Source organism: Coturnix japonica, chromosome 7, assembly GCF_054131305.1.
Source record: "Coturnix japonica strain WE chromosome 7, WE-NBRP24, whole genome shotgun sequence".
Lineage (NCBI taxonomy): Eukaryota > Metazoa > Chordata > Aves > Galliformes > Phasianidae > Coturnix > Coturnix japonica.
In genome coordinates, this window is record NC_140669.1 from 21,812,576 (window position 1) to 21,838,735 (window position 26,160).

A 26,160-nucleotide genomic window follows, 5' to 3' on the forward strand; every position below is an offset into this window, starting at 1 on the left:
AAATTTTCTTCGCAAAAAGACTACATTTCTCTCTCTGTGTTCCAGTGACTTTTCACTTAAATACCCTCTATTTTGAAAATTACATCACCTAACATAAATATAACACTCTTGCCTGAATCTCAGTATATGCTCTGCAAACCATAGATCTGATTCTACATAGATTTATGCTCGTGCATAATCTGGAGCATGAAAAGTTGTGTCATCAGCTTTGGCAGAATGACCCACGTACCTCAAGTTAAGTACCTGTGTAAAACTTTCAAGGAGTCCTAAATCTCTGGGTAGATAGTGCTGCAGCCGTCTCGCTGAAATACAGCCTCAGCCAGCAGGACCTGCATGGCCGCAGGACAGCTCGGTGCTTACCGAAGGCAAGTGCTTGATGGTGAGATGAAACTGCCTGGGGAGCTCTAGCAATGAGCGTGCAGCTGCCTAAGCTGAAATTTGCTGAGTTGGCAAGGGACTTCTCTCTCTCGCTCCTCCTTTCATTCAGGGCTATGAAATCAGGACTCAGTCACTACAACTGAAGACAATGGAGATTTGATAAGGAACCAAGTATGCTTTGTGATTGTATTTTCTATAACACAGCACATGGCTGTGGTGGTTTGTTCTATGGATGTCACCTTACCAGTTCTGATCTGGCCTGACCATGCACCATCTTCTACAGTCGAATCACATCCAGAGGTCAGGATGACAGGTAAGAGAGACTCAACATGCAAATCCATAGTCATACGTAGTCTTAAAGCCTTTATTTTAATGCAAAATAAAACAGGTAAAATTTATATAGCCATATGTACCAAAAGATCAAATCTTTGATGTGTTGCTAGAAAAAAAACTTCACAAATTGTGTGTTGAATTTCTCCCCCAAAACAAACACACGTGATTTTAAAATTAACTAAAACTCATGGGCATTGTCAGGATCATAAACACTTCCCTCCCCTCCTGAATAGTACAGAAGTGTCTTAATAAGTGTTTTATTTGATGCAGACAGTAAAGAGTGCTTCTGACTTTGCACGTAAGGCTTAGGGACTCTGCAGAACTCTGTGAGCACAGGCATAGGGCCTTTTGGAAGTGCAAAGCAGCCCCTGCCCAGTGCAGAGCGCCAGGATGTGGCCCCGATGGAGCACTCGGTGGGATGCACTCCCAGCACTGACTGATAAACAAATCTGCAATGGCTGGGAGGAGGAGGTAGCACAATTCATCTGTTAAAAACAACAAAAAAATAGGCAGCGTATGAAGCTATTTCTAGTTCAGGAAGCTGGAGCGAATTGGAATGCAGGCTGCACGCAATTCTTCAAAGCAGGAGCCTTTTAAAAAATTATCATCAAAATGCTTTGCTCCCCCTTTTTTCCCACAACGTTCAAGGGGTGCCCAGAGACTCCTGGCTCACACCGCATCACAGTGCTAACGTCTGCTCTCAGGCCAAGATATGGCTCACTAGTGGGTGGTCACTGCAAAAATGCACAGGCTCCCTCCGTATCTCTTAATCTTTCATCTGCGGGGCCCAGCTGGCCATGGGCCAGGGCCGGAGCCGCCGGCTGCACGCCTCAGCTCGGGAAAGCAAAGCCTCCAGCGGCCCTCCCATTGCAGCCCTTGAAGTGCATGCTGCTGGCACGCTGCTCCCACTGCAAACGCGGCCCTCCCCTCACACCCACTGCCACGGCCGTGACGCTGCTGCCGGACTGGCACCTTTCGGGAGAGGGAGCGCGAGGCAATTACGTGTCAAGAGCACTTCAGACGTGTAATTTTCCCAAACATATGGACATATGGGGAAAAGAACAACTTGTTACTTAACGGCTCTTTTGGATTTTTGCAAGTGTGTATTTTCAACTGTCAGTTGTAGCACCTCATGGATTCTGCACGGTACATATTTTTCCACAATATGGTGCTAAAATCATACATTTTACACTGCAGAGCAGCTGACTATATATACTGTAGTTACACATTATACTTTTAAAAATTCCATACCTCTAGCAGATATTAAACCTGCAAAGGGCAACTTCCTTGCAGAACAATGGCACCAGGGACAGATGGGAGGCTCTGCAATACTTTTGGGTCCTATCCTCCAGCTAGGTCAGCCTGCTGCTCCATCTTAGCTCCTCGCCTGTAGGATGCATCTATATCTTACGCTTGCAGAACATTTTCCTTTTTTTCCTGGAAGATGCTCTGAACTGATCTAACACCGAAGCATCATTTAATAACCTGTTGGGTAAGATTAACAGGTCAGAAGGTGTGCGGGTATGCGTTTGGTCTCACCACCTCGTCCAGCAGAGCTGATGCAGTCAGGGGGAGCCATTAAGGAGAGATTCAGGTTATGGGGAGACAATTGCACGGGTCCTCCAAAGGCTATAAATAACCAAGGAACTGCTTCCATCCAGATTTTATTTGGCCCTGGCTCCTGAAATACTGTAAATAAGTTCTGCTCACTGCGCTGCAATGCCATGTAAAGGGTTAGTTGAGAGTGATTTATAAAGGCAGTAGCTTATATTCAGAGCTGTTTTTAATTGTGGCCTGGCTTGATAAAGCCACTGTCGCAAACATATTAGTTTCTTTACAGCTGGATCAAATGTATCAGGGGTTATATTTCAAGCAGGGAAAGGAAAGTATTTTAATTTGTTTTCGCTTCACTTTCAGCGGGCCTTCATAACACCAGCATCTACCCTGCGGCTGCCAAGTCTTGGCTGAGTATCCTGCAGCATCTCAAACTCTTCAGAGAAGGCTGCGTACAGCACGTATGCGACAGGCAGAGTTTCCCTGGGGAATGTGCCTTGTTTATGGAGGGTGCCAAGAGACTCGGCCTTACATCCAGCCCCTCCCTCCACAAGTTTTTCTTCCTATGTTTCTAGGGAAGAGGGCAGGGAGAAATGGAGCACGAACTGAACATATTTGCTTCATGATCAGTTGCATTTCTCTCCCTCCCACCAATGCTTCCTCCTGACTGGATCTGGAGCTCTCCTGCCCCTGCCCCAGGGAGCCCAGCCCTGCAGCTGTATCACAGAGATGTGCCCCCACTCTGCCGCCCCAAAGCTGCTTCTCCCTGCTGCTATCAGCCTGGCCAATGCTAGGGATTGGTGTAAATGCAGTCACTAGAGCCTGCAGGCTGGCAGTGCAGGCACAGGCACTCCCATTGCTCCCAGTTCCACCAGCCTCTTACTGTCAGCACACAGGCAGCACTGGGCTGACTGGGATACGTGCTTATCCTCACCAAGGGCTATAGCTGTGGTCCCAGAAAGAGCACCAACTGCCTGGCTCTGTGCCTTGAGGATCTCTTGCTCTAGTGAAGCCTTTTCCAGGGGTTTCTAGGAAAGGGATGCGCTACTGGCAGGGTAGACCTTCCTGTGATATTTAATGCCTAGAAGCGACCTGTACAATTTAATCTGTTGCATATCAAGGTATCAAAAAGACATCAAAAGAAATACTTGAACTTAATCCTTTGCCAGGTCGTGATCTCTTCATGATGAGGAAAGAAGCCCAAACTATTTAATAATGCTCCCAAAAGGCAGAGACTGAGAAATTAAGGGCACTTGGAAGCTCTGTATTTCTAGGTAGTAAGACTGTATGATTTCCCTGCAACAAAACCCTTGAGACAAAGCTCTGAGGGCCCACAGCCCAGTTGGGCCAGATGGCACACATCTGGGTGGACATGGCTATGGATTTCTGGCTTCCTGGCTGCACTGCAAGCATAGGCTGCATGGGGCAGAGAGCTGGCAGGTGCTCCTGACCCCCTGCTCTGCAGCCCTCCCTCTTCCTATGTGCTTCTGTAAATAACTCTTACAGCTCTTCACTCCTCTTCCTTGAGGGGCCCAGGGTTTTGAAGATCTCCCTATTGCTTTCCCTGTCTCTTTCCTTCACCTCTTACTGACAAAATCTCTCCCACTGGCCCCCAGCTGCAGGAACCTGGGTTGTTTGGCACTTGGCACTGGCCTGGCACCACCATCGACTTGCATGCTGCCAGCAAACACTTGACTGTCATCCTGGCCAGAGCAGGACAGGAGCTATGCTGCCCTGCCCAATCCTAAGCAGCACCTGGCACAGTAATTTAATAGATTTTGAGTCATGGACTCCATGCCCACAGTCACCTCTGTAGCTATATCTCACAGGTTAGATCCATTGAAACCCCGGGAGCAACACTGACAGCAGCTGAGGATCTGATTTCTGAAGTTTACCTTTAAAGAGTGCACACCGTATAACTATGAAATGCTCACAAACATGCACACACTGCTAGACACACACCTCTTGGATGGCTTTCTAATCCTCTGTGAACCTGCCTGCATGCGGTGGATAATGTTTTTTGCTTTACTCCAAGTGCAGCAGGTGCAATGAGAGGAGAATCTTGCTAGGCAGACTGAAAAAAAATGGTAAGGCTACAAGATAAATGCTGCCACTACCAAACAGAAAGAGGAAGACAAATGTGAGGTTACAAATCTGGTACTGCAGCATCCTTAGCACACAGTGCTGCTGGTCTGAATGTGACTGGAACATGGCTGCTGACTCTGTGAGGTCCCTGTCAGCTTATCCCACAAGATTCCCAGCTCTGTGAGAAGTCCGCACTGCTTGCTGTGTTCTCACTGAGAGGCTCTGCAGCAGTGCTCTGTAGTAAACTGGTGACAGTGCTGCCATTGGACAGACAGCTATGTACTGTATTGGTGTAACCAGATTCGGTAAATAGCCCTGAGGTGTAATAAGTGTTGCGCTTAATTTCCAGCAGCCACTTTCTATTTTTTAAAAAGGAATTAAAAAATACTCAACTGTCTGGTACCTCACATACTCAAAACACATCGTACCGCCCATGGCTTTAGTTCACCTGTTAGAAAGCACCTATGCTGAGCCCAGCTCAGTACAAATGACTCCAGGTCTTGTGCCACTCTTACAGGCAGCCACGCTTGGGAACAACTCTAAAGGGTCAATGTCCAATAAGATTCCTCCTGGGCTGTGCTGGCAAGTCCAGTGTGTGGCTATACAGCTGCAGTCATGGGGTTCTTCTGCCTGGGGTCCTGTTGCCTGTACTGGTACTGGTCTGGACTGGTCCCACGGTGTCGGACAATCTCACTATAAGCTGGTGCACGGTGGGGCTGAGGAGGAGAAGGTGGCACGTCCTGCCGGAAGGGTCCTTTATGCTGGTTTGGGATGGACTGGGCTGGGTAGTACTGAGGGTACCTCAATTCTGCCACTCTTGTGTCTGGCGCATGGATGTAGTTCCCCTTAGATGGATGGACAACAGGCTGTCCTCCTCCTTGGTAGTAGGGAAGATCTCTCTCTTTGTAGGTCACTCGTGGCCCTGTTAAATATTCCAGTGGCTCTGCAGGTCCACGTCTGAAGAAGAAAAGCATAAAGCCCATTAAAAGCATTTTACTAGCTCAGTGACATATTATTGTACTCACCGTCTATGTTTACTTTGGGAAAGGAAATGCCACCTCAAGCATGACAGGTCCAAATGAGTCAAAAGAACTTCTGAAGGATACCAAGCCTCCCACCTGCAAGCTACAAAAGTCTGCAACACCCAGGATGCTGGAAGAAGGGTCCAGCACACATCACAGCCCTTTTACAATGGGGGAGCACTGAAGCCCTTCAGTTCCCAAAGTCAGCCTCCTGTGATGCATTTGCCATAATGGAAACAAAGCTCCTTTAAACAATGCATGTTTGACTGAATCTTATCTGGCCTGAGGATAAACAGATGAGCTGGGTCTGCAAGTCTGCAAATCCCATAAGCTTTACTTGCACAAATATCCACGGTTTCCAAGCCATTTCCCACTATTTCTTCTTCTAACATGTCAGACTGTAAAGCTTTCCAAACGCCACAGTTGGAAAAACTGGAACTCCTGGAAGAAGCACTAGGGATGTCAGGTTATAGTACCTGTGTTTAATGGGCGAGCTGCCAATGAGGTTTAAAAAAAACACTCTTGTGATCTGGAAGGCCTGATATTACAACAGCTCTGTAACCTGTCTGTAACTCGTCTGCATCAGTATGGATCTGACAAGCTCCAGTTCACGTGGAAAGCATCATGTGAACATGACATCCCTGAGGATGTGCCACGGAGCCCTCTCTGTAGCTTTTTGCATCTTAATTCCACGATTTGCACTAATGAAGGGCTAATATCTTTTCCTAGTACAGCCTAACTTGTGATACTTTTGAAATGGCAAAAATAATTGTGCTCACAGACATGTCAACCAGGGCACCCACAAAAGTTCAACTCAATTAGGAGGTTTTGCCAGTCTGATTGCAAATGCCTTTGCACTTTGGCAAAATCTCCCATTGACTGCACAGGAAGCCCTTCTCCGAGTGTGAGCTGAAGGAAGACGGCAGGGTTTTGACCCAAAACAGGGGCCAAAAGTATAAATCAATTACACCTGCTCTGTGGGTTTGGGACTAAACTCATGAACTGTTTAAACAGTCTTTCCATAGATTTATTTAAAAAGTCATCATTCTGGTATAGCAGATCAGGTGCTCACAATTTGTCAATGCCTCTCTTTTGTTCACACACAGATTTTACAAGCTTGCCTCCCCTACTTAATCTGGGCTTCCAGACTCCACTGGAACTTGTTTTGCATGAAGTAAAACAAAACATGTGGTTTTCTGCTGCACTCGTTTAAGCCCATGGGGTAAATCATGGACATAGGCAATGAACAAACATTATCTGCCTTGAAATGAACCTACAATTCTCTCCGTGGAATAACTTAGTGCAAATGTTTCCTGTTTAAAATGGAAAGAGCAAAAGGAAGAATTCCAGGCCTTGGACTTTTAGGACCCCATGCTCCCCAGAGACTTTTTGCTTTAAAAACAGAATGTTATAAAAGACAGGCACTCCTGGCTTTTTTTTTTTTTTCCTTCTCTCTCCTTGTGAGACAGTCCAGACAAAGTGCTGAAGGGCCTGAAGCCACCCTCTGAGATACTAAAAGGACTCTTAGCCGCATGTGTTGAGACAACTGCTATCTCTGCTCACACACCTACACCTTGCAACAAAGCCTAATTTCTACAGCAGACCAAAGATTTGCTCCACGTGTTTCCTTATGAAGGCTTGTTCACTAGTCAGTCCCATCACACTCAGCTGTTAATTCTTCTGCGCATAAAAATCCACTTCCAATCAAAAAAGGCTTCTGCAATGTTCAGAACTGCTTTGTGTCAAGCAGCAAACCAAGAGGAACAAATGTCAAACCTACAGCCATCACCTTTTAATTAAGGGTAATGCTCAAGATCCTGTTTATTAGATTTGAAAAGATGTTCTCATCAGCAGCTGTAGTCAACAAACTCTTGTGGATCACATTAAGAAGGGACTGAACCTGGAACTTGACCTAGAATTCACTAAGGAGCCAGGCAGCTTTTGGACAGAGATCTAACTACCACACTGAATTACTCTAAAATAACAAAATCAAGTTTAGTTGGTACCAGAATGACTGTGGAGAACAAGACTGAGCCACAGCATCTCCTGAGCCTCCAGCGCAGCTTACCCTCAGCTCACAGGGCAGGCCTGGATGTTGCAGCAGAGTGGGATGTGCTTTGCCATCCAGCCAGGCTGCTGAACCCCTAGAAGAGCCACTGCCAGGAACACTCAGGCAGGCTAGTTCTGGAGGAAAGTGCACAGGGTGGCACACTTGGGCAGCACTGGCCTAGGATTGTGCAGTGAAGATGTACCAGAATGCCAGAGGCATGAAGCATGTATCCAGCAGCTTGAGCTCATGCCATTGGGTCTTTGGTGCTATGCTATAAAACAAAATTCATTATTTCTTTACTTACACTTATACTGCCCTTTGTTGTGTAGGTAGACTGCAGAGGACCACATATGAAGGACATACTCTTTCTTGAAAATACAGATATATGTAAGCTGTTCTCCTTCAGACCAGTCTCTCTCCTCTGAAACACTCAGATCTGCTGTCATTTTTGAGTGTACTACTCTGAATTTGGGATAGCACCTGGAGGAGGTGTTGTACTGAGAGACAAGTCTCAAATCCACTTGGCATGGACAGCTTTAGAAGGTGGTATGCAACCTTTTCTTTTTTTTTCTTTTCTTTTCTTTTCTTTTCTTTTCTTTTCTTTTCTTTTCTTTTCTTTTCTTTTCTTTTCTTTTCTTTTCTTTTCTTTTCTTTTCTTTTCTTTTCTTTTCTTTTCTTTTCTTTTCTTTTCTTTTCTTTTCTTTTCTTTTTTTCTTTCTTTCTTTTTTTTTTTTTTTTTTGACAGCCTTAACTATAACATTATCAGTAATCGAACCAGTGATTACTGCAACTATCTTGTGAGCAGAAGCTTGGGGAACTCCAGTAACTCTGCCACAAAGCCAGCCCCTGAACAGCATGACCAGGGGAAATTTCATGAAGGATACCCTCGTGACTATCCCACTCTCAGCAGCTCATTTCCCCAGTGACTCAAGTGGGTGCTGGGCATACAAGTGCATGTGCTACAAAAGATGGTGCTTTTCTTCCCCTTTATGACTAGCACAGCATGTTGAGACTGATTTATTTCCTAAGGATCCATTCTTCCCCACCTACTAGCCATGCTTGCTGCAGTCTGCTTTTAGGGAGCTGCTCAAAGCACAAACCACCAGCCTACGGAGTCTCTGATGTGAACCTCCACCTGACTTGTCTTCAGATACAGGAAAGAACAGCCCTTCCCTCCCCAAGTGCTTCAAATTAGCCATCAGTCTTCTTGAGGAAGAAGAAATGTACAAATACCAAAGCCTTGCTATAGCAATGCCGTAACCGTTAGGAGTAAGTCTGGGAGACTGGGAGCAGTTCTAAGCAGAACAAGCAGGGTCCTTCTGAACCAATGCCATTTTTGCTTGATAGCTCATGGTGTAAAAGTATATGCTATTGTTTGCCTTTAAAGAAATTGCCGTAACAACCAAACAAAACACTTTCTTCTTGGCAGCCCCTTGTAGATGCTACGCTTGTTTCCTCAAGAACCAAAACAACCCCTGCCTTTCCTTTTGGCAAACACTGCCACCCCCGAGGAGGCCTTAATGAAATTCCTCTTCCCTTCGTTGCTGTTTTTGTAGGCTCCTGATGAGTTCAGAGTTCACAGGGCTACATCACACCTCCCAAGTGACCCACGGTTTGGGGGTCAAACCAATAACCTCAAGTGGAAAATCAGTGACTCAGGGGAGTGATCAAAAATCCACAAATTGGGTCAAGCAGGTCCAGCCACTCAAAAGGACCAGGTCTGGAGTGTGCCCTCTGACAGGGCATGCTGAGTAGGAGCTGCTCTGACCGTCAGCTGTTTTCCAGATTTTTGGCCAGTTGTTTGACCTGTGGATCCAGTGAAATTAATGGCAGGCAGAAGGAAGGGAAGCTGACACAGCAACCTGGGAAGGAGCTGATCTCAAAACTCTAAAAGCGTTTTTGCTGATAGTTCAGTTCTGCTACCCTTCCATGGAAGATGCAGCAACTGTGTGTGTCCAGCTAAAAGCAGAAGCTAGGCAGAGGAAGCAGAGGAAGGCAGGCAGAAGCACTAACTTCAAGAAAGTAGCAAAATTAGTGGGAAATACATTCCCTATGTCATGGGCAAGGTGCCACTTACAGTGTTCATTTTGTCACAAGGACAAAAAAATCTCACCTTGTGAAGCAGAAGCACAGATCACTAAAACAGGTAGCTGCAAATACATTTGGCTGTATCATTTCATGTGCTGGTTAGCAGCCTTATTGGTTTATCTTCCACACACTTGACCAGGTAAGAGCAGTGATCCATTTTGAGCATTATGAGCACAAAGCAGCTTTGTCCAAGTAAATCAGGTAACCTGTGATGATGTTCAATTAACGGTACCCATTATTATTTTCTCTACGACAAGTAATGTCTGAAATAGTTTGTTTTTCTGTCTCCGCTTTATTTACCTTCCAAACACAAAGCATGTAAGATCTAATGTATTCTGGCTTTGCTGCGGAATTTTTGAGAGCCTCTGGGATTATTTAAAACAGAATGAAAGGATTCAGAATATATGAGAGGGGCTTCTTTTACTCAAAATGTTATTTAGTCATTGAAGTCAAATGGGTATCTGTCGGTTTCAAAAAACCAACTAAAACAGCTTTTGCTTTCTGCAGCTCCATTTTTTTTTTGAAGAAGCCATTTCAGTAATACTTCAGCTGCCAAGAGGCTCACAGGGTAGACTGGCCTAAATACCTAATGTTTAAAAAAAAAAAATAAAACAAGGAAAAAAAAGAAAAAAAAAAGCACATTTCATTTCAAGTTTACCATGTTTCAGTGTTAACCCCCATTTGCAGGTCACTTTTAACATAAGCCACAAAGACACATGCTTGGGTTATCTCAAAGCAAAGGAAAGCAAAAAGACAATCTGGCTGTTCATGCTGTGCCCCATCATGTCGGGGGTTTGGATTTCATCATGACAAAAGAGTTTTTCTTGCCTCTGTTCTATAGGGAGAATCACAGAGGTCACACTCTTAGTACCTGGTAAAAAGCAAGGAAGGGAATGCTCCCTTCTTACATCACTGCCTCCGTCTCACCGCTGAAGGAATATTTTGCAAGGGATATAATCTCACATGAAAAACTGCCTTCTTACTTTGTCAGGCAGTACTTCTCGAAATAAACTTCAAAGAGAGCCACAGACTAAGTGGCAAACGGAAAGCCCACATTTGGCTGCAGTCTCTTTCATGTCTAAGCAAGACATACAGAGACTCTGGGTGATGGCTTCACAGCTCAGGCTGTGATTAAAGAACAGCAGAAAGCAACAAGGTCCTATCTGTGTCCAGATTCCCACTGAAGAACGCTATTGTATGCATCATGATTGCACGCTGTTTGTTCTCAGCCAGGAGGGTCTGCTTTTAAAGAAAAAAGGAGTAGATGTAAGAAGTAAATTATGCAGACAAACAATCTTACAGTATCAAATGCATTACTGTGTCTTTATAAAGCTCCTCTCAGTGTATGCTACAAACAACCGACTGGAAAGACCATGCAGTGCCCCCCTCTCTCCACATACAGCATTAAAGATGCTGCAGTGCTGTTTGTGGCACTGAAAAGTCCCGTTGCTTAAAATTCAGTGTGCATATAACTAATAAAAATACAAAGAATCAACGCAGGTTGCAAAAAAATTGCTGCATGATTCCGAGCTTCAGTGAAGTCTCTCTCTACATCTTAATAGGAGATATTCTCCTATAACTAATATTCTTTGCTGCTTCAGACCAATATTTCCCATAGCCAATGATGGATTTTGCATTTAAAAAGCCACGGGAAATCAAATTTCGTATCTTAGCACTGGAATCTGCAGCAGAAGAAAATGCTCTGTGGCTGCTGTCTGAGAGAGCGACTTGCTCCTCTCAGTAGAAGGCAGATGCCTAGCACTGCCATGCTAACCTCAAACACACCACACACAGATTATTTATGGGCTGAGCTGGTGGAGGTGCTTTCTTCTCCTGTTCTTTTATCAACAACGCAAGGCTAAAAAATCAGATAACATAAACGAATACAATCCCTGCTCTCATGTAGCACATGCCATGCGGAGAGAGCTGTTTTTAGTTTGAGGGCTGTGTTTGGAATTCCTTCAGTGTCGAGTTTCCAGTTACCAGACCCCCATCCCTGGGCCAGGCACGACTGCGGTTGGACAGGATTAGCAGAACGCTCTGCAATGTATGTTACATAGCTTTGACTTCTATAGGCTTTGCAGTCCCATAAAAATAATGATCATTTCATGACCTGCATTACTGGGAGAAAAACAAGAGCAGAAATTTCTCTTTTTTTTAGAGAAACTGTATTTGGTTTGGATTTGGAGAAGAAAAGATCCATATAAGTTTGTTTGAAATTCAAGTAAAAGCACATTTCAGATGCAATGCCAGCCTGATGCGCTATCCCTGTCTGCAGAGATTTTGCCAAGTTTAACAGTGGTATTGACTGGCTGGAACATAAGAACTTACGTGCACAGCTCATATCTCTCTACAGTACTGTGGCTTTGAATATTTAAAAACAAGCAGCAAAAGCACCACAGTCCTGGAATGCAAGTGTACAGACATGTTTGTATTACTCCACTTGAAGTCTAGCCCTGAAGTGATTGGGTAACAGACTTCTTTTTTATGTGCAGAGGGCAAGATTCTGAGAGGTGTTGGACCCAGCAGATCCCTGGGCAGTTACTGGGAGTGGGAGACATACAGATGTTCCACTCTTTATACTCAGGACCAAACATAAAGCTTAGTCAGATGTCAGCTTTCCATGTCAGATGAGTATTCTGCAGAAACAACTGTAAAATAGGGAAACAGTAGTCTACAGGTTTTGTACTTTGCTTTAAGATTACTGAGATTTCTTATGGCAGCATCAACAGTTTATTTTGCACACAAGCAAACTAACTGTTCTGAATAACCTAAGGGAGCAGACTATGCCACAGACTGGTTAACATCACAGTTTAGAATGCCATTTAATTAAATCTCCTCCTGTCACTAACAAAGCCATGTTGCTTCTTTGCTCCAGCATTAGTTTATTTTCCACAGAAGATCTGACCAGCTTTTGAGAATCCCATCCTGGAGGCAAAGATCTCCTTTCTTTCCTTCTCTAAATCCAACCAACAAATATGGGAACCGTGATAATCAGGATTAAAGAACTCAAATCAACAGCAACAAAACCCAAATACTCTAGCTGGTGCTCTATAAATGCCCAATAAGCATTCAAAACAAACAGTCCAATAATCCTTCCTACTCAATACACCACTTGTTTTGTTTGTATGCTCTCAGGCATGGCACATCTCTTCTATTGGGAGGCATAAAATAAAGCAGCACCTATTGAGCAAGACATCACTATTCTGTGACCTCTTGAAGCTTAAGGGGATGTTTAGGAGATTGGTACTTTAAGTAGCAAGTCATTACAACATGTCTCATTTCATATGTTACTCATTATTCAACACAACATAATACTGTGCGAGTCATTAACCTCTTGGCACTGGTAACCTACTCTCAATGCTAAGCAGTCATGCTTGTTGCTCAGGAACCCCCACGCTCTGTTGGGGAGAGACATGGATGAGATTTTGGTCTCTTAGGTCTTTTGTTTTGCAGATCAGCAGAGGCTGAAAGTTCTTGCTACAAACTAAAACAGTTCTTGGCCTTTGGTCTCTGGTGCTGGATTTCTGAGATGATGCAGACCAAAGTGCAATGGAGGCAAAGCTTTTTAAAGGGCATACGTGTCTTAAGCCAGCAAGAGAAGCAAATGCCTTAGATTTCTCAGATGTTCTGAATTTGGGTGCAGACAAACTAATACAAAGAAGTACCAAACAGGTGCAGAACTGCCATCACCAGGGTGAAATGCTCAAATGAAGTCTCTCTTATGGTATATTTATGTTGCGTTACTGTACACTAGCTCCAATGGATGTGGGGACCTGCTAACTCTGCTATGAGAAGAGCCACGAGAAGAGCTACTGTCAGACAAGCAATGGGAAGGGAGCCATGCACTGAGGGGTGAGATCCCTCCACTAGCCCAGCACAGCAGTGAAAGAGCCCAAACACAACCTAGATGTCTTCACCCTGCCTTAAGCTCTTCTGCTGAGCTCTGCTTTTTTGGAGGCTATCAGGTTAAAATTGAAGGTCCAGGAGAGCCCCTCCACAAGGAAGCCTCCTCCATCAGCCCATCCTGTTGCTGACTGCTGCTACCCAGGACATTTTGTAAAGTGCATTCAAGGACAGATAAAACCAAATTCTATCCCGTTCTCATTTTTCACTTGGGATGAATTTAAAAGCATGGTGATCATTCAGCTGTACTGTTAAAATGATTTTCAACAAATAACAAAAGTCATTAAAAGAATCTTCCTAAGTAATAACGACCATGGACTAGGGCTTTACTATTCAGCTGCTGGGATCTTAACATGCTGCCTGATCTTTAGTGGGCTAGTAAAAACCTGTAAGAACTGGTTATTAATGTTATTACCGAGTGTTCAGGCTTTTTCCTTTTTTTTAAGCATCTCTCATTTAAATTAAAGCATTCCTTGCAGCGTTTTCTCCCATCGCCATGATGAAGCATGGCTGTCAGTTCTGCCTCTGATGGCACAAACTGGGTAGTAAAATCATGCTTCAATAGAAAAAGGAAGTGAATTTTGAAACTGACTGTTGCCAGTTATTTTTCCCTCTGTTTCATTTTGTTTCTAGGTGCAGACATTCTGTTGAAACTTGCTAGGATACGCCATTCCCTTCTTTCTGCTTTGCAGTAAAGCAGACCTCAGCATCCAAGAAGAAAGATCTTGCTTTCAGGGGGAAAGGGGGACCTCAAAAACAAGCAGCTCTTATTGGTTTCTTCAGGCAGTATTTCAATTCCCATTGTTCCCCTACTGCTCACTTATTGATTTGCTCCTAAACAGCACAAGCAGCCTGTAAATACAGCCTCCCCAACCCCCTTCCTTTATATTCCCTTTTGTTAGAGCCATTCATTTCTATACAGGCATTAGATTATAGATTTCCTGGCTCGCAGCACTCCATTAACACTCTGGTAACCACCCCTTTTCCAGCCAGCCATTAAACACCACCTTTAATAATTGAGATTTAAAGGCTCAGGGCATGATAAACAGCTGAAGTTAGAACTTTACAGCTGCCTCTACCAAAGTGTGTAAATCTCCAGGTTTGGATAGGCAAATCAGTTAATTAGACTTGCATTAAGTCACAAACTTTGCAGGCGCTCTGACAGCAGACGTCCTGAAGTTGAGCTTTAAATAACAAGGGTCAAACCCCCGAATCCCACAGGGCCAGGAGAGACGGAAACGTCCCACCCGGTGCCCAGAGAGCAGTAGCACTGCCTGCAGCTGCTGAGACACGCAGACGGCCACGAGCGCCCTGTGACTGCAGCCCCTTCCAGCTGTGTTTATGCTGGCTTCTTCCTTAAGAGCTTCTACTGTTACACTAACATCAGTGCAGCTGCAGCCAGCACAGCAACTGCTGACTGGACACACGCTACCTGCTGCTATGGTGGAGACATCCCATGCTTTACCACCCTGCACACCTTGCCCACCAGGACAAGGTTGCTCAAAGAGGGGCTCTGCAAGTGCTGTGGGCTAAGAGCAGCTTGCTCCACTCTGTGCTCACTTGTTGCTGAGGAAAAGCTCTGGAGATGTCCCTGAGTCACTGCTGGCCAGTGAATGTTCAAAGCTGGTGAGAAGTGGGAGCTGCAGGCTGCAGGCCTCTTTAGGGGTGTGGGCAGTAAGAGGTTAACCTTCAGTGGTAAAGCCCAGTGTCTGTGTTCCATCTCTGCATGAGTTATCTGCCTGTTGTTGCATTTAAAAATACTGTAGGTAATTAACTGTTATCAGGTTGTTAAGCAGCGTGCTGAAGTGTGAACTTATCATTCAATTGTTTCCTCTATTTACAAAGCCCTCACCATTCTCTGAGATGGCAGCCTGGGCTGAGCTGTTGACTTGTTCAGATTAGGAGAGATTGGCACATCAGATCCTGGTAGGAGAAGCAGAGAGGTGAGACTCAGCAGTGAGTCTGGCTGGTTCCCCAACCAGCCCATCAGCATGCCCTGTAGGGAAGATGCTTGTGGATGAGGTGCATGCATGGCACTGCTACCACATACATCTCTGTAACTGCTCCCTTCCCCTTCCTTCCCTGTAGTCCCTTCTGCACACTCTCCCATCCAACAACACCAGCTGTGTCCTACACTCCTGGCCTGGCAACTCTTCTTTCTTCTCCAGCAGTAGAAGTCCTGGCAATGCTATCAAAAAGGGAAGATAACAGGACATCAGCAGACTTGTGTGATTTTTTCCCATGTGCTCCCGTCTGAGGCAGCATCATGCACCCAGCAGGACTTATTTTCATGGTTCCTGGATGCAGAATCCTTCGCTCTTTGCAAACTGGTGCAATTGTCAATATACCAGATTTATGCAACCCCCAGCACTTGTAATAGAGGAGATAAGCAACTTCTAAACAAATTTCTTCTATGCCATCTGCAAACCATACTGCATGCCAGATGACAAAATAAGATTTGCAACAGCAAAGTTCTTGGAGCACAGCAACCTCCTAGAGAGAGCAACCACAGCCTCTGGCAACAATTCTATCAGCTTAGTCATGTACCTAGGACAAAAGACATCAGGATGATGAAACTGGAAGAGGGAGCACATTGCAGAGGACAGAAAAACAGGCTTTAAACATGCACTGCAACGCTACCTCTCTGAGCAATGGGGACCCAATGCCAATAGCTGGGAATTAGTGATACCTCACGAAAATGACAGCACAGCCATTGAAGGACGGGAGTGAGCTACTGCTGTGATAAAGAGAAGCTTCGAAAAGCACTGCTATGTGTTAGCTTTGGTTTCCTTTAAATGTGGCAAAAAACAACCACATGCAGTAAAGCCCTCTGTGCAAGTCACAGTATCATCATCGGCTTCAATTCAGTTGATGATGACACCCCCACATCCAGAGAGACACCCCCAGGTACCTCTCCCTGCTCACCCAGCAAAGCTACCGTGGGGCATCAGAGAGTAAAAGAGATGGAACCTCTCTATTTGAGCCTGGTAAGAGCCTGGCAAAGATTCCAGACATGCCTAAAGACAGCAAGTCTCAATTTGCCTGGAAATTTCTTTTAAATTAAATAAAAATACCCTCTAACTTGAAACAAATCTTTTACATAATGAATCAATCAAACAATTATCTTTGCTCGGGTATGTTCAAATCAAGGGAATCATCATCGAAAATAACAACCAATTTATATAGCTCATTTAAAGCCACAGTAAGCTAGGCTGCTGATTCACTAATGAACAATAAAGGTCACTACTACAATATAATTCTAACTATTTTCAGATTGTGTGATGTGATAGATTTGAAGTGGCATGTTCATAAAAAAAACATCAGTGCACTTTGCAGCAGGAAGGAAAGGTGGAAAGCAATCTGTGCCCTGCCCAGATAGCAGACAGAAGAGAGGATAACACAATGCTGCACGGAATTTGGTGCCCCAGCCTCATCTAGGCTCATCTGAAGCCTCTGGATGTCAATGGTAGCATTTCAGTGAGCTCTGGATTAGGGTCTTGTATAGGAAAATGGTATCTGAAGGGGGAGGAGAGGGCAGGGAGAGAATGAGACATCTGTATCCTGGAATGAAGTCAGGAAGTTAAGGTCTGAAAGCCCTAGATAGCAAAGGAATAGCTGAGTGCAGGACGTGGGTTGCTGAAATGCCTCACTCCCCATGGAAACATTCCTTTCGGATTCTCTCTTTTAAGTATCCAGATAAAAGAAAGGCCAACACAATTATTTTATTTCCCGCTTTCTGAGTGCTCGTGATCTGGAGAGAGGTAATTATATGCAATTACTAAGATACAAGGCAATCTACTAGACGAATAGCCCACCATGTACATGGATGTAACATCTACAATTAGTAAACTGACAGCTGGGGCATGGTAGCGGTGTGCCCTCCACTACAGCACCCTGCAGGTACTACCAGAACCAGGTGCTTTGGACAAAGCTGCAATCAGTGGACAATTAATAGCTTGTGCAGACCTTGAAGGAGACCAGCGGTCCCTCTTCCCCAAAAATCACTCACACATCTATAGGTATTTAGTGCAGGTTTGGAGGAAGGTGCACGTTTCAGAAGCACAAAGAACTGAATGGTCAGTAGGTACTTACAGATAGTGGTATGAAAAAACAACCAATTTGTTATTTAACCTTGACAGACCTCTATTTGAATCCCATGGCCAAAAAGCATAGTGTAGAAGAGGGTCCTGTGGTGAGTTGAGAATGATGCCTCAGCATTGGACCCACAGTGCTGACTTGGGTTCCTCTTTCACAAACACATGTGAGATCTGAATTCCTGTTAAATGGAATTTTCTTTAAAAGAACTTTGCAGCCTTTAAAAGGTCCCTTTTTTAAAATGATCAAAAAGTAAAAAGGGGAGGAGTTTTGTACCATATGAAGCAGCCACAATATAATGCAAGGCTCAAGATGAATATTTCAGCTTCTAAGTCAGAAAAGCAGAAAGCAGCAGTACCTTTCAATGGATGCAAAATGGCCTCTGTATGCTACAATTCCTTGACAAACTTAAACAACTTGTGGAATGTACAACTAGTACAACTGAAGATGAAATGTCTAAGGAGGAAGACCAGGGTTAAGGGTTTTGTATTGATTTTTCCCCCCAGGTGGGGATTAAAGTGATTTCAGCTGGGACCCAGCATTACAGATGTAATTATAATTTCCATTTATATTTTTAGACTGTGTGCAAAGAAGTGCAATAACGGGCAGTCCATTGTCTGCTAAGAACGAAATGCGTCTGATGAAATCTCTGCAGGACCAAGGACCAGCGCAGTAATCTCTCAGTAGCAGAGCTCTCTTTAGATGTTAGGTGATGGGAGAGAAGGGAGAGCTGTCAGCCCTTCACACAAAGAAATCAAACTAAAATGACATTAAGGCTGTTATTCCCTTCAACAATACTAAAGAGATTCCAAGTTAAGATCAGTAACCAGTTCCTTCAGAGAAAAAGTCAAATTACTCATTAAATGACCTTTTTTTCATATTATGTACAGGATATTTAACAAAAGCCAGCGCATTAAGGTAACATTAGGGAGGAATTATCTAAACCACAGAAAGCTCAGGGAGAGAAAAAACAAAATTTATTTAAGTATCCCTGACTGTCTCCCATCCTTCCCCTGCTTCACAATACGCATTTAAGTCCAGGTTTCCTGGAGGCCTCTGATAGCCAGGCAAATGCTTGTTATTGAAAAGCAAAATGTGTTCACATTAAAGCAGGTGCTTAAGTGCTCTGATGGATCCTGGCCTAAAAATCCAAGTTGTAAACCCCTACTCAATTTCAACTGACTAATTTAATTGGCTTTTTTTTTTTTTTCCTTCTGAAATCCACTTTCATTCTCAGCTGCTCTGCCGTGCCACCCTGTGCTGTGTTGCAGAGGCGGCTGCTCGGTCAGCACAGTGCAGCTCTCAGCACTGGCATAGCCAAGCTGTGCTGCAGGAGTGCGGCACACTGAGCTGCACGGGGCTCCTTAACAAAACTCGCACTGAGCCCAGTGCCTCAGTCAGTGAGAAACCCCAGTGCCTCTATAGAGCTCTAAAAAGCTAAGTAGAGGGCTCCCGGCATGGAGTCAGACAGGTAGGGAGAACTGTCCTTAAAGCTTTTAGATCATTTTGGAAATCTCTAATTGCTGAATGTAAAGCATGTTTGATGTTACGGGTCTTTGGAAGAAAGACTGTTAGTATGTCCTTTCTTCTATTCATTTTGTCATAGCTACTGTTTTGGGTGGCTGATTTCATTTCAAGAGCATGCTGCTATGACCTCCCTAAGAAAATAAAATGAAAGGAAAAACGTGACAATAAAAACAGTCTTCTAAAAATGCATTCTTTTTGTGCTGAAGCTGCTCTATTCTCAGGAAAGAAACATTTCTTTTCTTTAAAGAGCGACATCGCAGACTGATTCAAAATTCATAATACAAATGCTAAGTGAGGGACCAAAACCCGATGGCACACGGCTATGTACAACAGCGCGCTAACACCTAGATCCAAGCAAAAAGCCATTCACGTGGATTTTCAACTGTGAAATCTTGCTGAGATTGGTTTTGCTTGCCAGATTTTGTCACGATCTACAACAGACTGCTCTCGGAGTACTTCCTTTCACCTGGAAAACAAAGGCTCTTTTTCTGCTTTAAATGGAGAAAAGCTCTGGCCACTCAAAATCCAAGCACCCCGATGTGCTTGGGTTTTATTTGATAACCTGGGCTGGGCTCTGTTCACACCATTACTGCCCCTTCTTCTTTCTTGCTTGGAACTGGCTGCCATTTGCTAACATGCTGTCTCAGGCTAAGTAGCACACAGATCCAATCTCCTTGCTGAATTATATCTGCAGTGGAACAAAGATGGCAGATAATTCACCTTCTATTAAAGTTAATGCTTGCCTCCTTTTGCTTCCCATGTATGTTATACAGACAATGCATTTGCATGTTCTGCTTTGTTTTTTTCAGCTGTTACAAGTTCATGAGATATCAATTACTCTGCACACAGAGAGAAGATGGTGACTTGAAGAACAGCTTCCAGTTTACGTGACTCCTCACCTCACCACCTGCTCTAACCTTTAAATGAATCCTTTTGGACAAGAGTGGCCTACATACTATACAACACAAACCACATGCCTACCAAGTCTGGTTGGTGTACTTCCGGCACATCCCAGGCATCTTTAAGTAGTTTATACAGATTTTCCCAAATAAGTAGAAAGAAGAGCAGTACATAAGAAAGAGCACTATCCCAGTGCATCCTGTGCTTTGTTTATGCCATATTTTAAAGAACTGTTCTGGTAGAAAATTTTGTACAGGTGCTGAGTGACAAAATTAGTGCTAATTTACATAACGATTAAATGCTAGAACAATACAATCTCTTCCAAGCCTAGAGATGAGAGTGAAGATTCTTAAGACAGCAGGAATTAATTTTCTCTAACAGGGTACAACAAGAGTTCCAGCTCTATGTTGGCTCTTTACAAAGTTAATGGACCATAACTGCTACTGATGTGAATGCTTGCAATTCTCCAATGACCTTGAATTACATTTATTTTTAAGTCCTACTTCGCTTACATCTGTGCTAAGAGTCAACACGGTGGAGAAGAAAATAGCGTGCAAAGGCATTCTCCTTTTTCTAGTATCTCCAAAATGTGGAGAAGTTTTGACTACACTAATGTGCAGAGTTCAGAGAGAAAAAGCAAGGAAGCCAATTAGGTATAAGAAATATCACCAAAGCTTATCAAATTACTCTCAAACTAACACAGCCAGCAAAGCTTCTGCCCACTGAAACTGAAAGGAACATAACCATTGATGGTAATGGGTCAGGATCAGGCTTATACTAGTTTCTATGGCATTTCTTGCAGAATAAGGTGTTAGTCAACCTGGATCAACATATCCAAAGCATGAATTTCTGAAGTGCCACAGATGAAGAGTAAAATAACAGCCTTGGGTGAATATATGAGCAAAGAAAGTGGGTTAAAAAACATGGCATTTAGAATATTCTCTTGATATGTGTTTAAGAGACTTCTGTGCCGAGAAATTAAGTATGTCACCTACTCATGAAATGGAAGCAGTTTGGCTGCAAGTTGGATGTGCTGTGTTAAACAGCTGCTCTAGCAACTGTTTTACTATTAACTTCTTCAGTGATTCTCTTCATCCCAAATTAGTTACCTCTTTCCTTTAATCATCCATTTACATAAAAGCTCTCTCCTCTCAAGGCAGGTTTTCACAGGAGCTAACAACCATAAACAGCCCCAGGTCTGTTTTAAGGCCCCACTCCTGAGTTTCTCTATGGTTCTCATTTCTCAGAAGGTGGCACAGAGTGCTCACAGCCCCATTCCCTCCCCAAGTGTCTGTAAAAGAACCCAGAACTGTATTTCAGTCCTTAAGATTTAGGGACTGTTCACACACGATTCACTTTCCTACTTTATTGTCTATCCTCTTTCAGAAGTGTACACATAGGAATACTTTTAAGTGATTTGCTTTGAATGGCTTGCTATTAGAAACTGAGATCTTGTCATCATGACAGTGCAACTTTCTTGTTCTTTTTAACCTTTCCTGCTTTTGCAGAACCTGCTTTGAAAAGATTTTGGGGGGAACAAAGGTATAGGCTAGATTATGGAGAACTACCTGCAGACCACCTTCTGAATGATGGGTGCCATCGCACAGCTGCTGTTCGTTTACAGGAACCTTGCAGAGCTATGTTGGTACATGAAGGACATCTATGCACAACACTGTCAGAGAAATGCAGGACACTTGCTCAAAAAGTCCTCACCCAGTGTCCTCAGGCATTTTTACCTGGTGCTGTTAGCTTCCTACATTTCTCCTCTTAGCTGTTTCTGAAACATGTCCACCAGCAATCATTTTTCAGCCGCTTATTTACCAAGAGAAAGGCAATGCCTACACTGGGGTTGCCTTATCTTATTTTATGAAGAACTTTCCTGCAAAAATTTATTTCCCCACCTGAATCCTCGAGCCCAAACTTTCCGATCAGCTCAGACTTACAGCCCAGCACAAGCAGCAACATTTTTATTCCAAATATCCACAGCAACACAGCAGCCAGCTGAGTTTCCCATTCTGCTCTCCTGAGCAATTTCAATATCCATCCTGACAATGCAGAGGATGTATTTGCATTTTGTAGCACACATCTTATTCCCCAGGTTTCACTCAGCACATCACTTTGTTGATGAATTCTATGGGACATATGCTTTTGTTTTTTAATTTGATCTTCTTGTTTTTAATTTGCATTCTGTTATCTTTTTTCCACAGATCCTTCATCTCAAACTAACCATTTTCTACTGACACTTATTTCTTTCATTAAAATTTTGTTCTGAACAGCTGTTTTGTTCTTTTACTCACTGGAAGCATAGCTAATACAGTTTTCTTTTCTGTTACTGAGACGATGTCTCCATGACTTCATTAAATTTTATATTATTAATTCAAGCTTTTGTTCAAAAGCAACATTTTCCTCCACTATTATTTTTATAAGTGCTATTTGGAGTTCCTAGTTTTAGTGAGCAATACTTATGCCTGCTTATACACTAAAATCCATGCCAGATCCATGCTTTTTGTAAATGTGACGTTCTGAAGTATTTTTATTTATTCCAGCTAATATCTCCTTGCAATAAAAAAGCTAGTTGTTTAGTTTCAAAATATTAATTGACTTCTAAACTATTCCATATTGCATTAATGGGCTCTTTGCTACGAGGAGTTGACTGACTTATTAGAAAAATTGACAAAACCCATCCCTGTCTGCCTCCCCCTACAATTCCAAAGTATTCTTCTGGGACATCTGGCTTTTAGCGTTCTTTTCAAGCTATGTCCCAGTTGTTGCAGGCATTTTCTTTGCTCAATTTTCTTTAGTTATTCCCATGGAAATTACAGAGGTGGCCTAGCAGCCACAATCCATGATTTGATGTCACGAACTTTGACCTTTCTGGCTTTCTAAAGTATACTTTTTCAGCATAAAGACTCAATCTGGCCAGGATAGAGACACTCAGTTTCAGTTGATATTTCTTTCTTCATTAGAAAGCTGTATTAATATTTAACAACTACATCCCCTTCTTTTAACATTCCACTTACATCTATACTTCTGATCCTGTTTACAATATTCTTTCTTCCTTTCAGCCAAGACCCAGATAAATGTAGGTTGCCTCAGACACAAGAGCATTTTTTGAGGTATGTCCACAGCATACAGCAGTCACTTCCCTACCGTCACTGGTTTTTAATCCTGAGACTCTCCCTGCAGAAGGTATGCACAGATTATTTATAAACTGCAAAAGTTTTAGGACAAATATCATTTGATAGCACACACACACACATAGAAAAAAGCCTTTAGACATCATATATGACACAGAGGTGTTATTAGTACCACAGCACCATGCGGTGAAGCAACTGAAACAAAGGTAATAGCAAGATGCAACAGAGCACTTCCAGCTTCCTGCTGTGTGCAGTTATCACAAACAAGGTGTCCCATTTCAGACTTGGATGCTGTTCTTCTTGAAATACAATGGCTTTCCTGACCTCTCACAGATGTCAGCCAGTTTCTATAGCAATCGGTTTTATTTCCTTTCGGAGTTAAGTAAAGTTAGTTAAGCAAATTTTAAACTGTTTGATATTGGATTTAAGCTAATCTTTTAATAAGCAAAGCAGCCTGGTTCTCAAGCCTGTGCTCTAGCATGTAAGAATGATCTCTTTTTCTTTGCCCGCATTTCATCATGGCTGGTTTATTGCAATGTATCTTGGAAGTCCTTGAGTAGGACCAGTATTTCCATTAAACCTGATTCTAAATTCATCTGCCAGGACTTAAAAACCAATGAAAACCATACACATACTTCATTTATAATGAGATCACTACATTGGAAGATGCAGACAGATAAGACTTAGCTGCATTTTCAATGAAAATACAGCTGTCAAGATAAAAATCATATTTAAAAAATATCCCCGAGTTACTGATATGACTTAGATGACTAAAACAGAAGAGAAAGTTAATAATCAAGTGTACTGCAGAATATACTGTTTGAATATTATTTATGTTTCATAGGAGTAGGATGATGAAATTTGGTGGGTCATTCGTTTTCTCTCCCTACTTAATTATAATTCTATTTAATTTTTGTTAAGACTTCAAATTATCAAGTTGCCTTAGCTTTGCAGCTCTATCAGGTAAATATTAAAAGAAATATACAACATCTATTTTGGCAAAGCAAAACATAACCCACAAAACCAACAAAAAATAACAAAAATCCCAACCTGCGTTTATGAAAATATGTCTGCAGGTGCTCTGTTGAATGAGGTGTAGGATCCTATAGTTTTAGTAGTGCTAGAAGACAGAACTAGTTTCAGCTTCAATTCCTGCACTCTGCATCAGTATTGCCCCTGTCTGCCTATAACAGAGCATGATTTTGGGCTATAAAAAGATAAAAGGAGCCGAGTTGAGCCATGTAATGAAGTCAGCTGGAGAGCGGAACAATGGAAGGTTGAGAGCAGACAGTTATTAAGAAGTTGCTGAGCACCAGGAAGGTCCCTAGAAGATAACTTGGCAGAAGAGCAGCAGTAGTGCAGGACAGCACTGTCAGCATTATGGACTAGCACTGTGCCCCTGTGTGACATCCCATGCCTCAGCTATAACCATGACTGAGCTGCTGAGTGAATATAATGCAACATGCTTTCTGATATCAAGGAAGAAAGTAAATGAAATATCTAAAATGAGAAGGACAGACTTCTTGCAATACGGGTGGACCCAGTTAAATCAAAGGGATTTAAAAGGAAAAACATAATTGTGATTTACCCAACAAGCAGGGAATCTTGATTTAAATTATTGATTTCAAGCCTTCCTTTTTCATCTGTGCTCCTTGGTTAGTCAATTCCCATAGGTTAGGAATGCTCTGACAAGTTGATTTGCAGCTAATTATAGTCTGCAGTAAAAATTGTGATTTCTTTTTGCTAACTAGGCAAATACACTTTATACATATTTAAGTAATGTCAGTATATTAATTTCACATTCTACTAGACAATGGTGAATGATGATTTATTTAATAGAGAATTAACTTTTTCTTGTGATCTGTGGTAAGTCGCATTCGGATGACTTTTTTGGAGATAGAATTAAATTACCAAAATTGTGCAATTTGAAATGAACTCAGTAAAATAAAGGCAAAAGGACTCAACTGCAAGAAAAAGCTAATGAAACTTGCTTAGTAATCCACTCCTTCTCTTTGAAGATCCTTATCTCTTCACAACATAGGTGTTACAGAAATGTTTCTTTTGATCCAAACAGTTGAAAATGTTTTTGACTTGACTCTGGAGGCTATCTCCTAATTTGGCTGCATGGGGATTCCTGTCTCCTGAGTCAATGCTGCTTTCATGCTCTATAGTGAAAGACTTAAGTGTTCAACTATTTAATTTACTGAGAGTGAGGTTGAAAGATAACATACAGGATCATTGTATACAGCTACCAAAACAGAGGGATTTTGAAGACCACATGGCTCTTAGAACCCGATAGAAACTTAAGAGTATCTGGAAAAGGAAATCGAACAATTTCAGACTTAGGAAAAAAAGAAATCAATTTCTAAAACAGCAAAATAATTATGCTCTGCAGAATGTGACAAATTCTCCTCCACTACTGGAAATTTTAATTAATTTAATTACATTTATGAAAGTAACGTGATGGATCAAAATAAAACTCAAAATCAAAATTTAGTCAGAAGCAGAAAGGCAGAGGATCTTAGAAGGCTCAGATAAGGCATTTAAAGTTGTCCTTTCTGGCTTCAAACCTAGAAATGGCAGTTGTGCTTCTTCTAACTACTGCATGAAGAAGTGCAAGCTACATGGTTAAGGGGAAGAGAAACTTTCAGCAAGGCAAGACTACGTGGATGTTACTGTAGTGCAAAAATCATTTCCTTAATACACTTGCAGGCTTCCCATTTTTAAGATGGATGCTACATTCAAGATAGATATTCCTGTGAGCCAATCGCTAACTTGCTTAGTGGCCTCCTCCCAGCCATAGCAATAGAGCTGAACTCATCTACACAGCCTGAACTCATTTTTTTTTTTTGTCCTGGTAATTAGTTTGTGATGTTCTGAGTGCGGCCCCACCCCTTTTCTTGACAAAATGCATGTTTTTCAGTGACAGGAGGATTCCAGAAAAAGTCAGGAATACTAGATTTCTTTTGGAATCAGTGCTCCATCTCAGCGTCTGACAGTCTCTGCTTTAGGTCACAGCCAGCTTTTCCATCACCACAGCAAAGAATAAGTATGGAGACACGAGATTCTTCCGAACAAGGCTGCC

The 26,160-nt window shown here is 42.8% G+C and overlaps 1 protein-coding gene across 3 annotated transcripts in view; it reads right to left on the reverse strand.

The window, feature by feature from the left end:
- Positions 1–728: 728 nt before the first annotated feature.
- Positions 729–26,160, reverse strand: part of PARD3B (par-3 family cell polarity regulator beta) — a 359,537-nt gene continuing 334,105 nt past the window's right edge. For all 3 annotated transcript variants that reach the window (XM_015868265.2, XM_085553339.1, XM_085553340.1), the window contains one exon: positions 729–5,307. In XM_015868265.2, the coding sequence (XP_015723751.2) occupies positions 4,950–5,307 (358 nt within the window). In that variant the 3' untranslated portion in view covers positions 729–4,949. The remainder of the gene's footprint in view (positions 5,308–26,160) is intronic.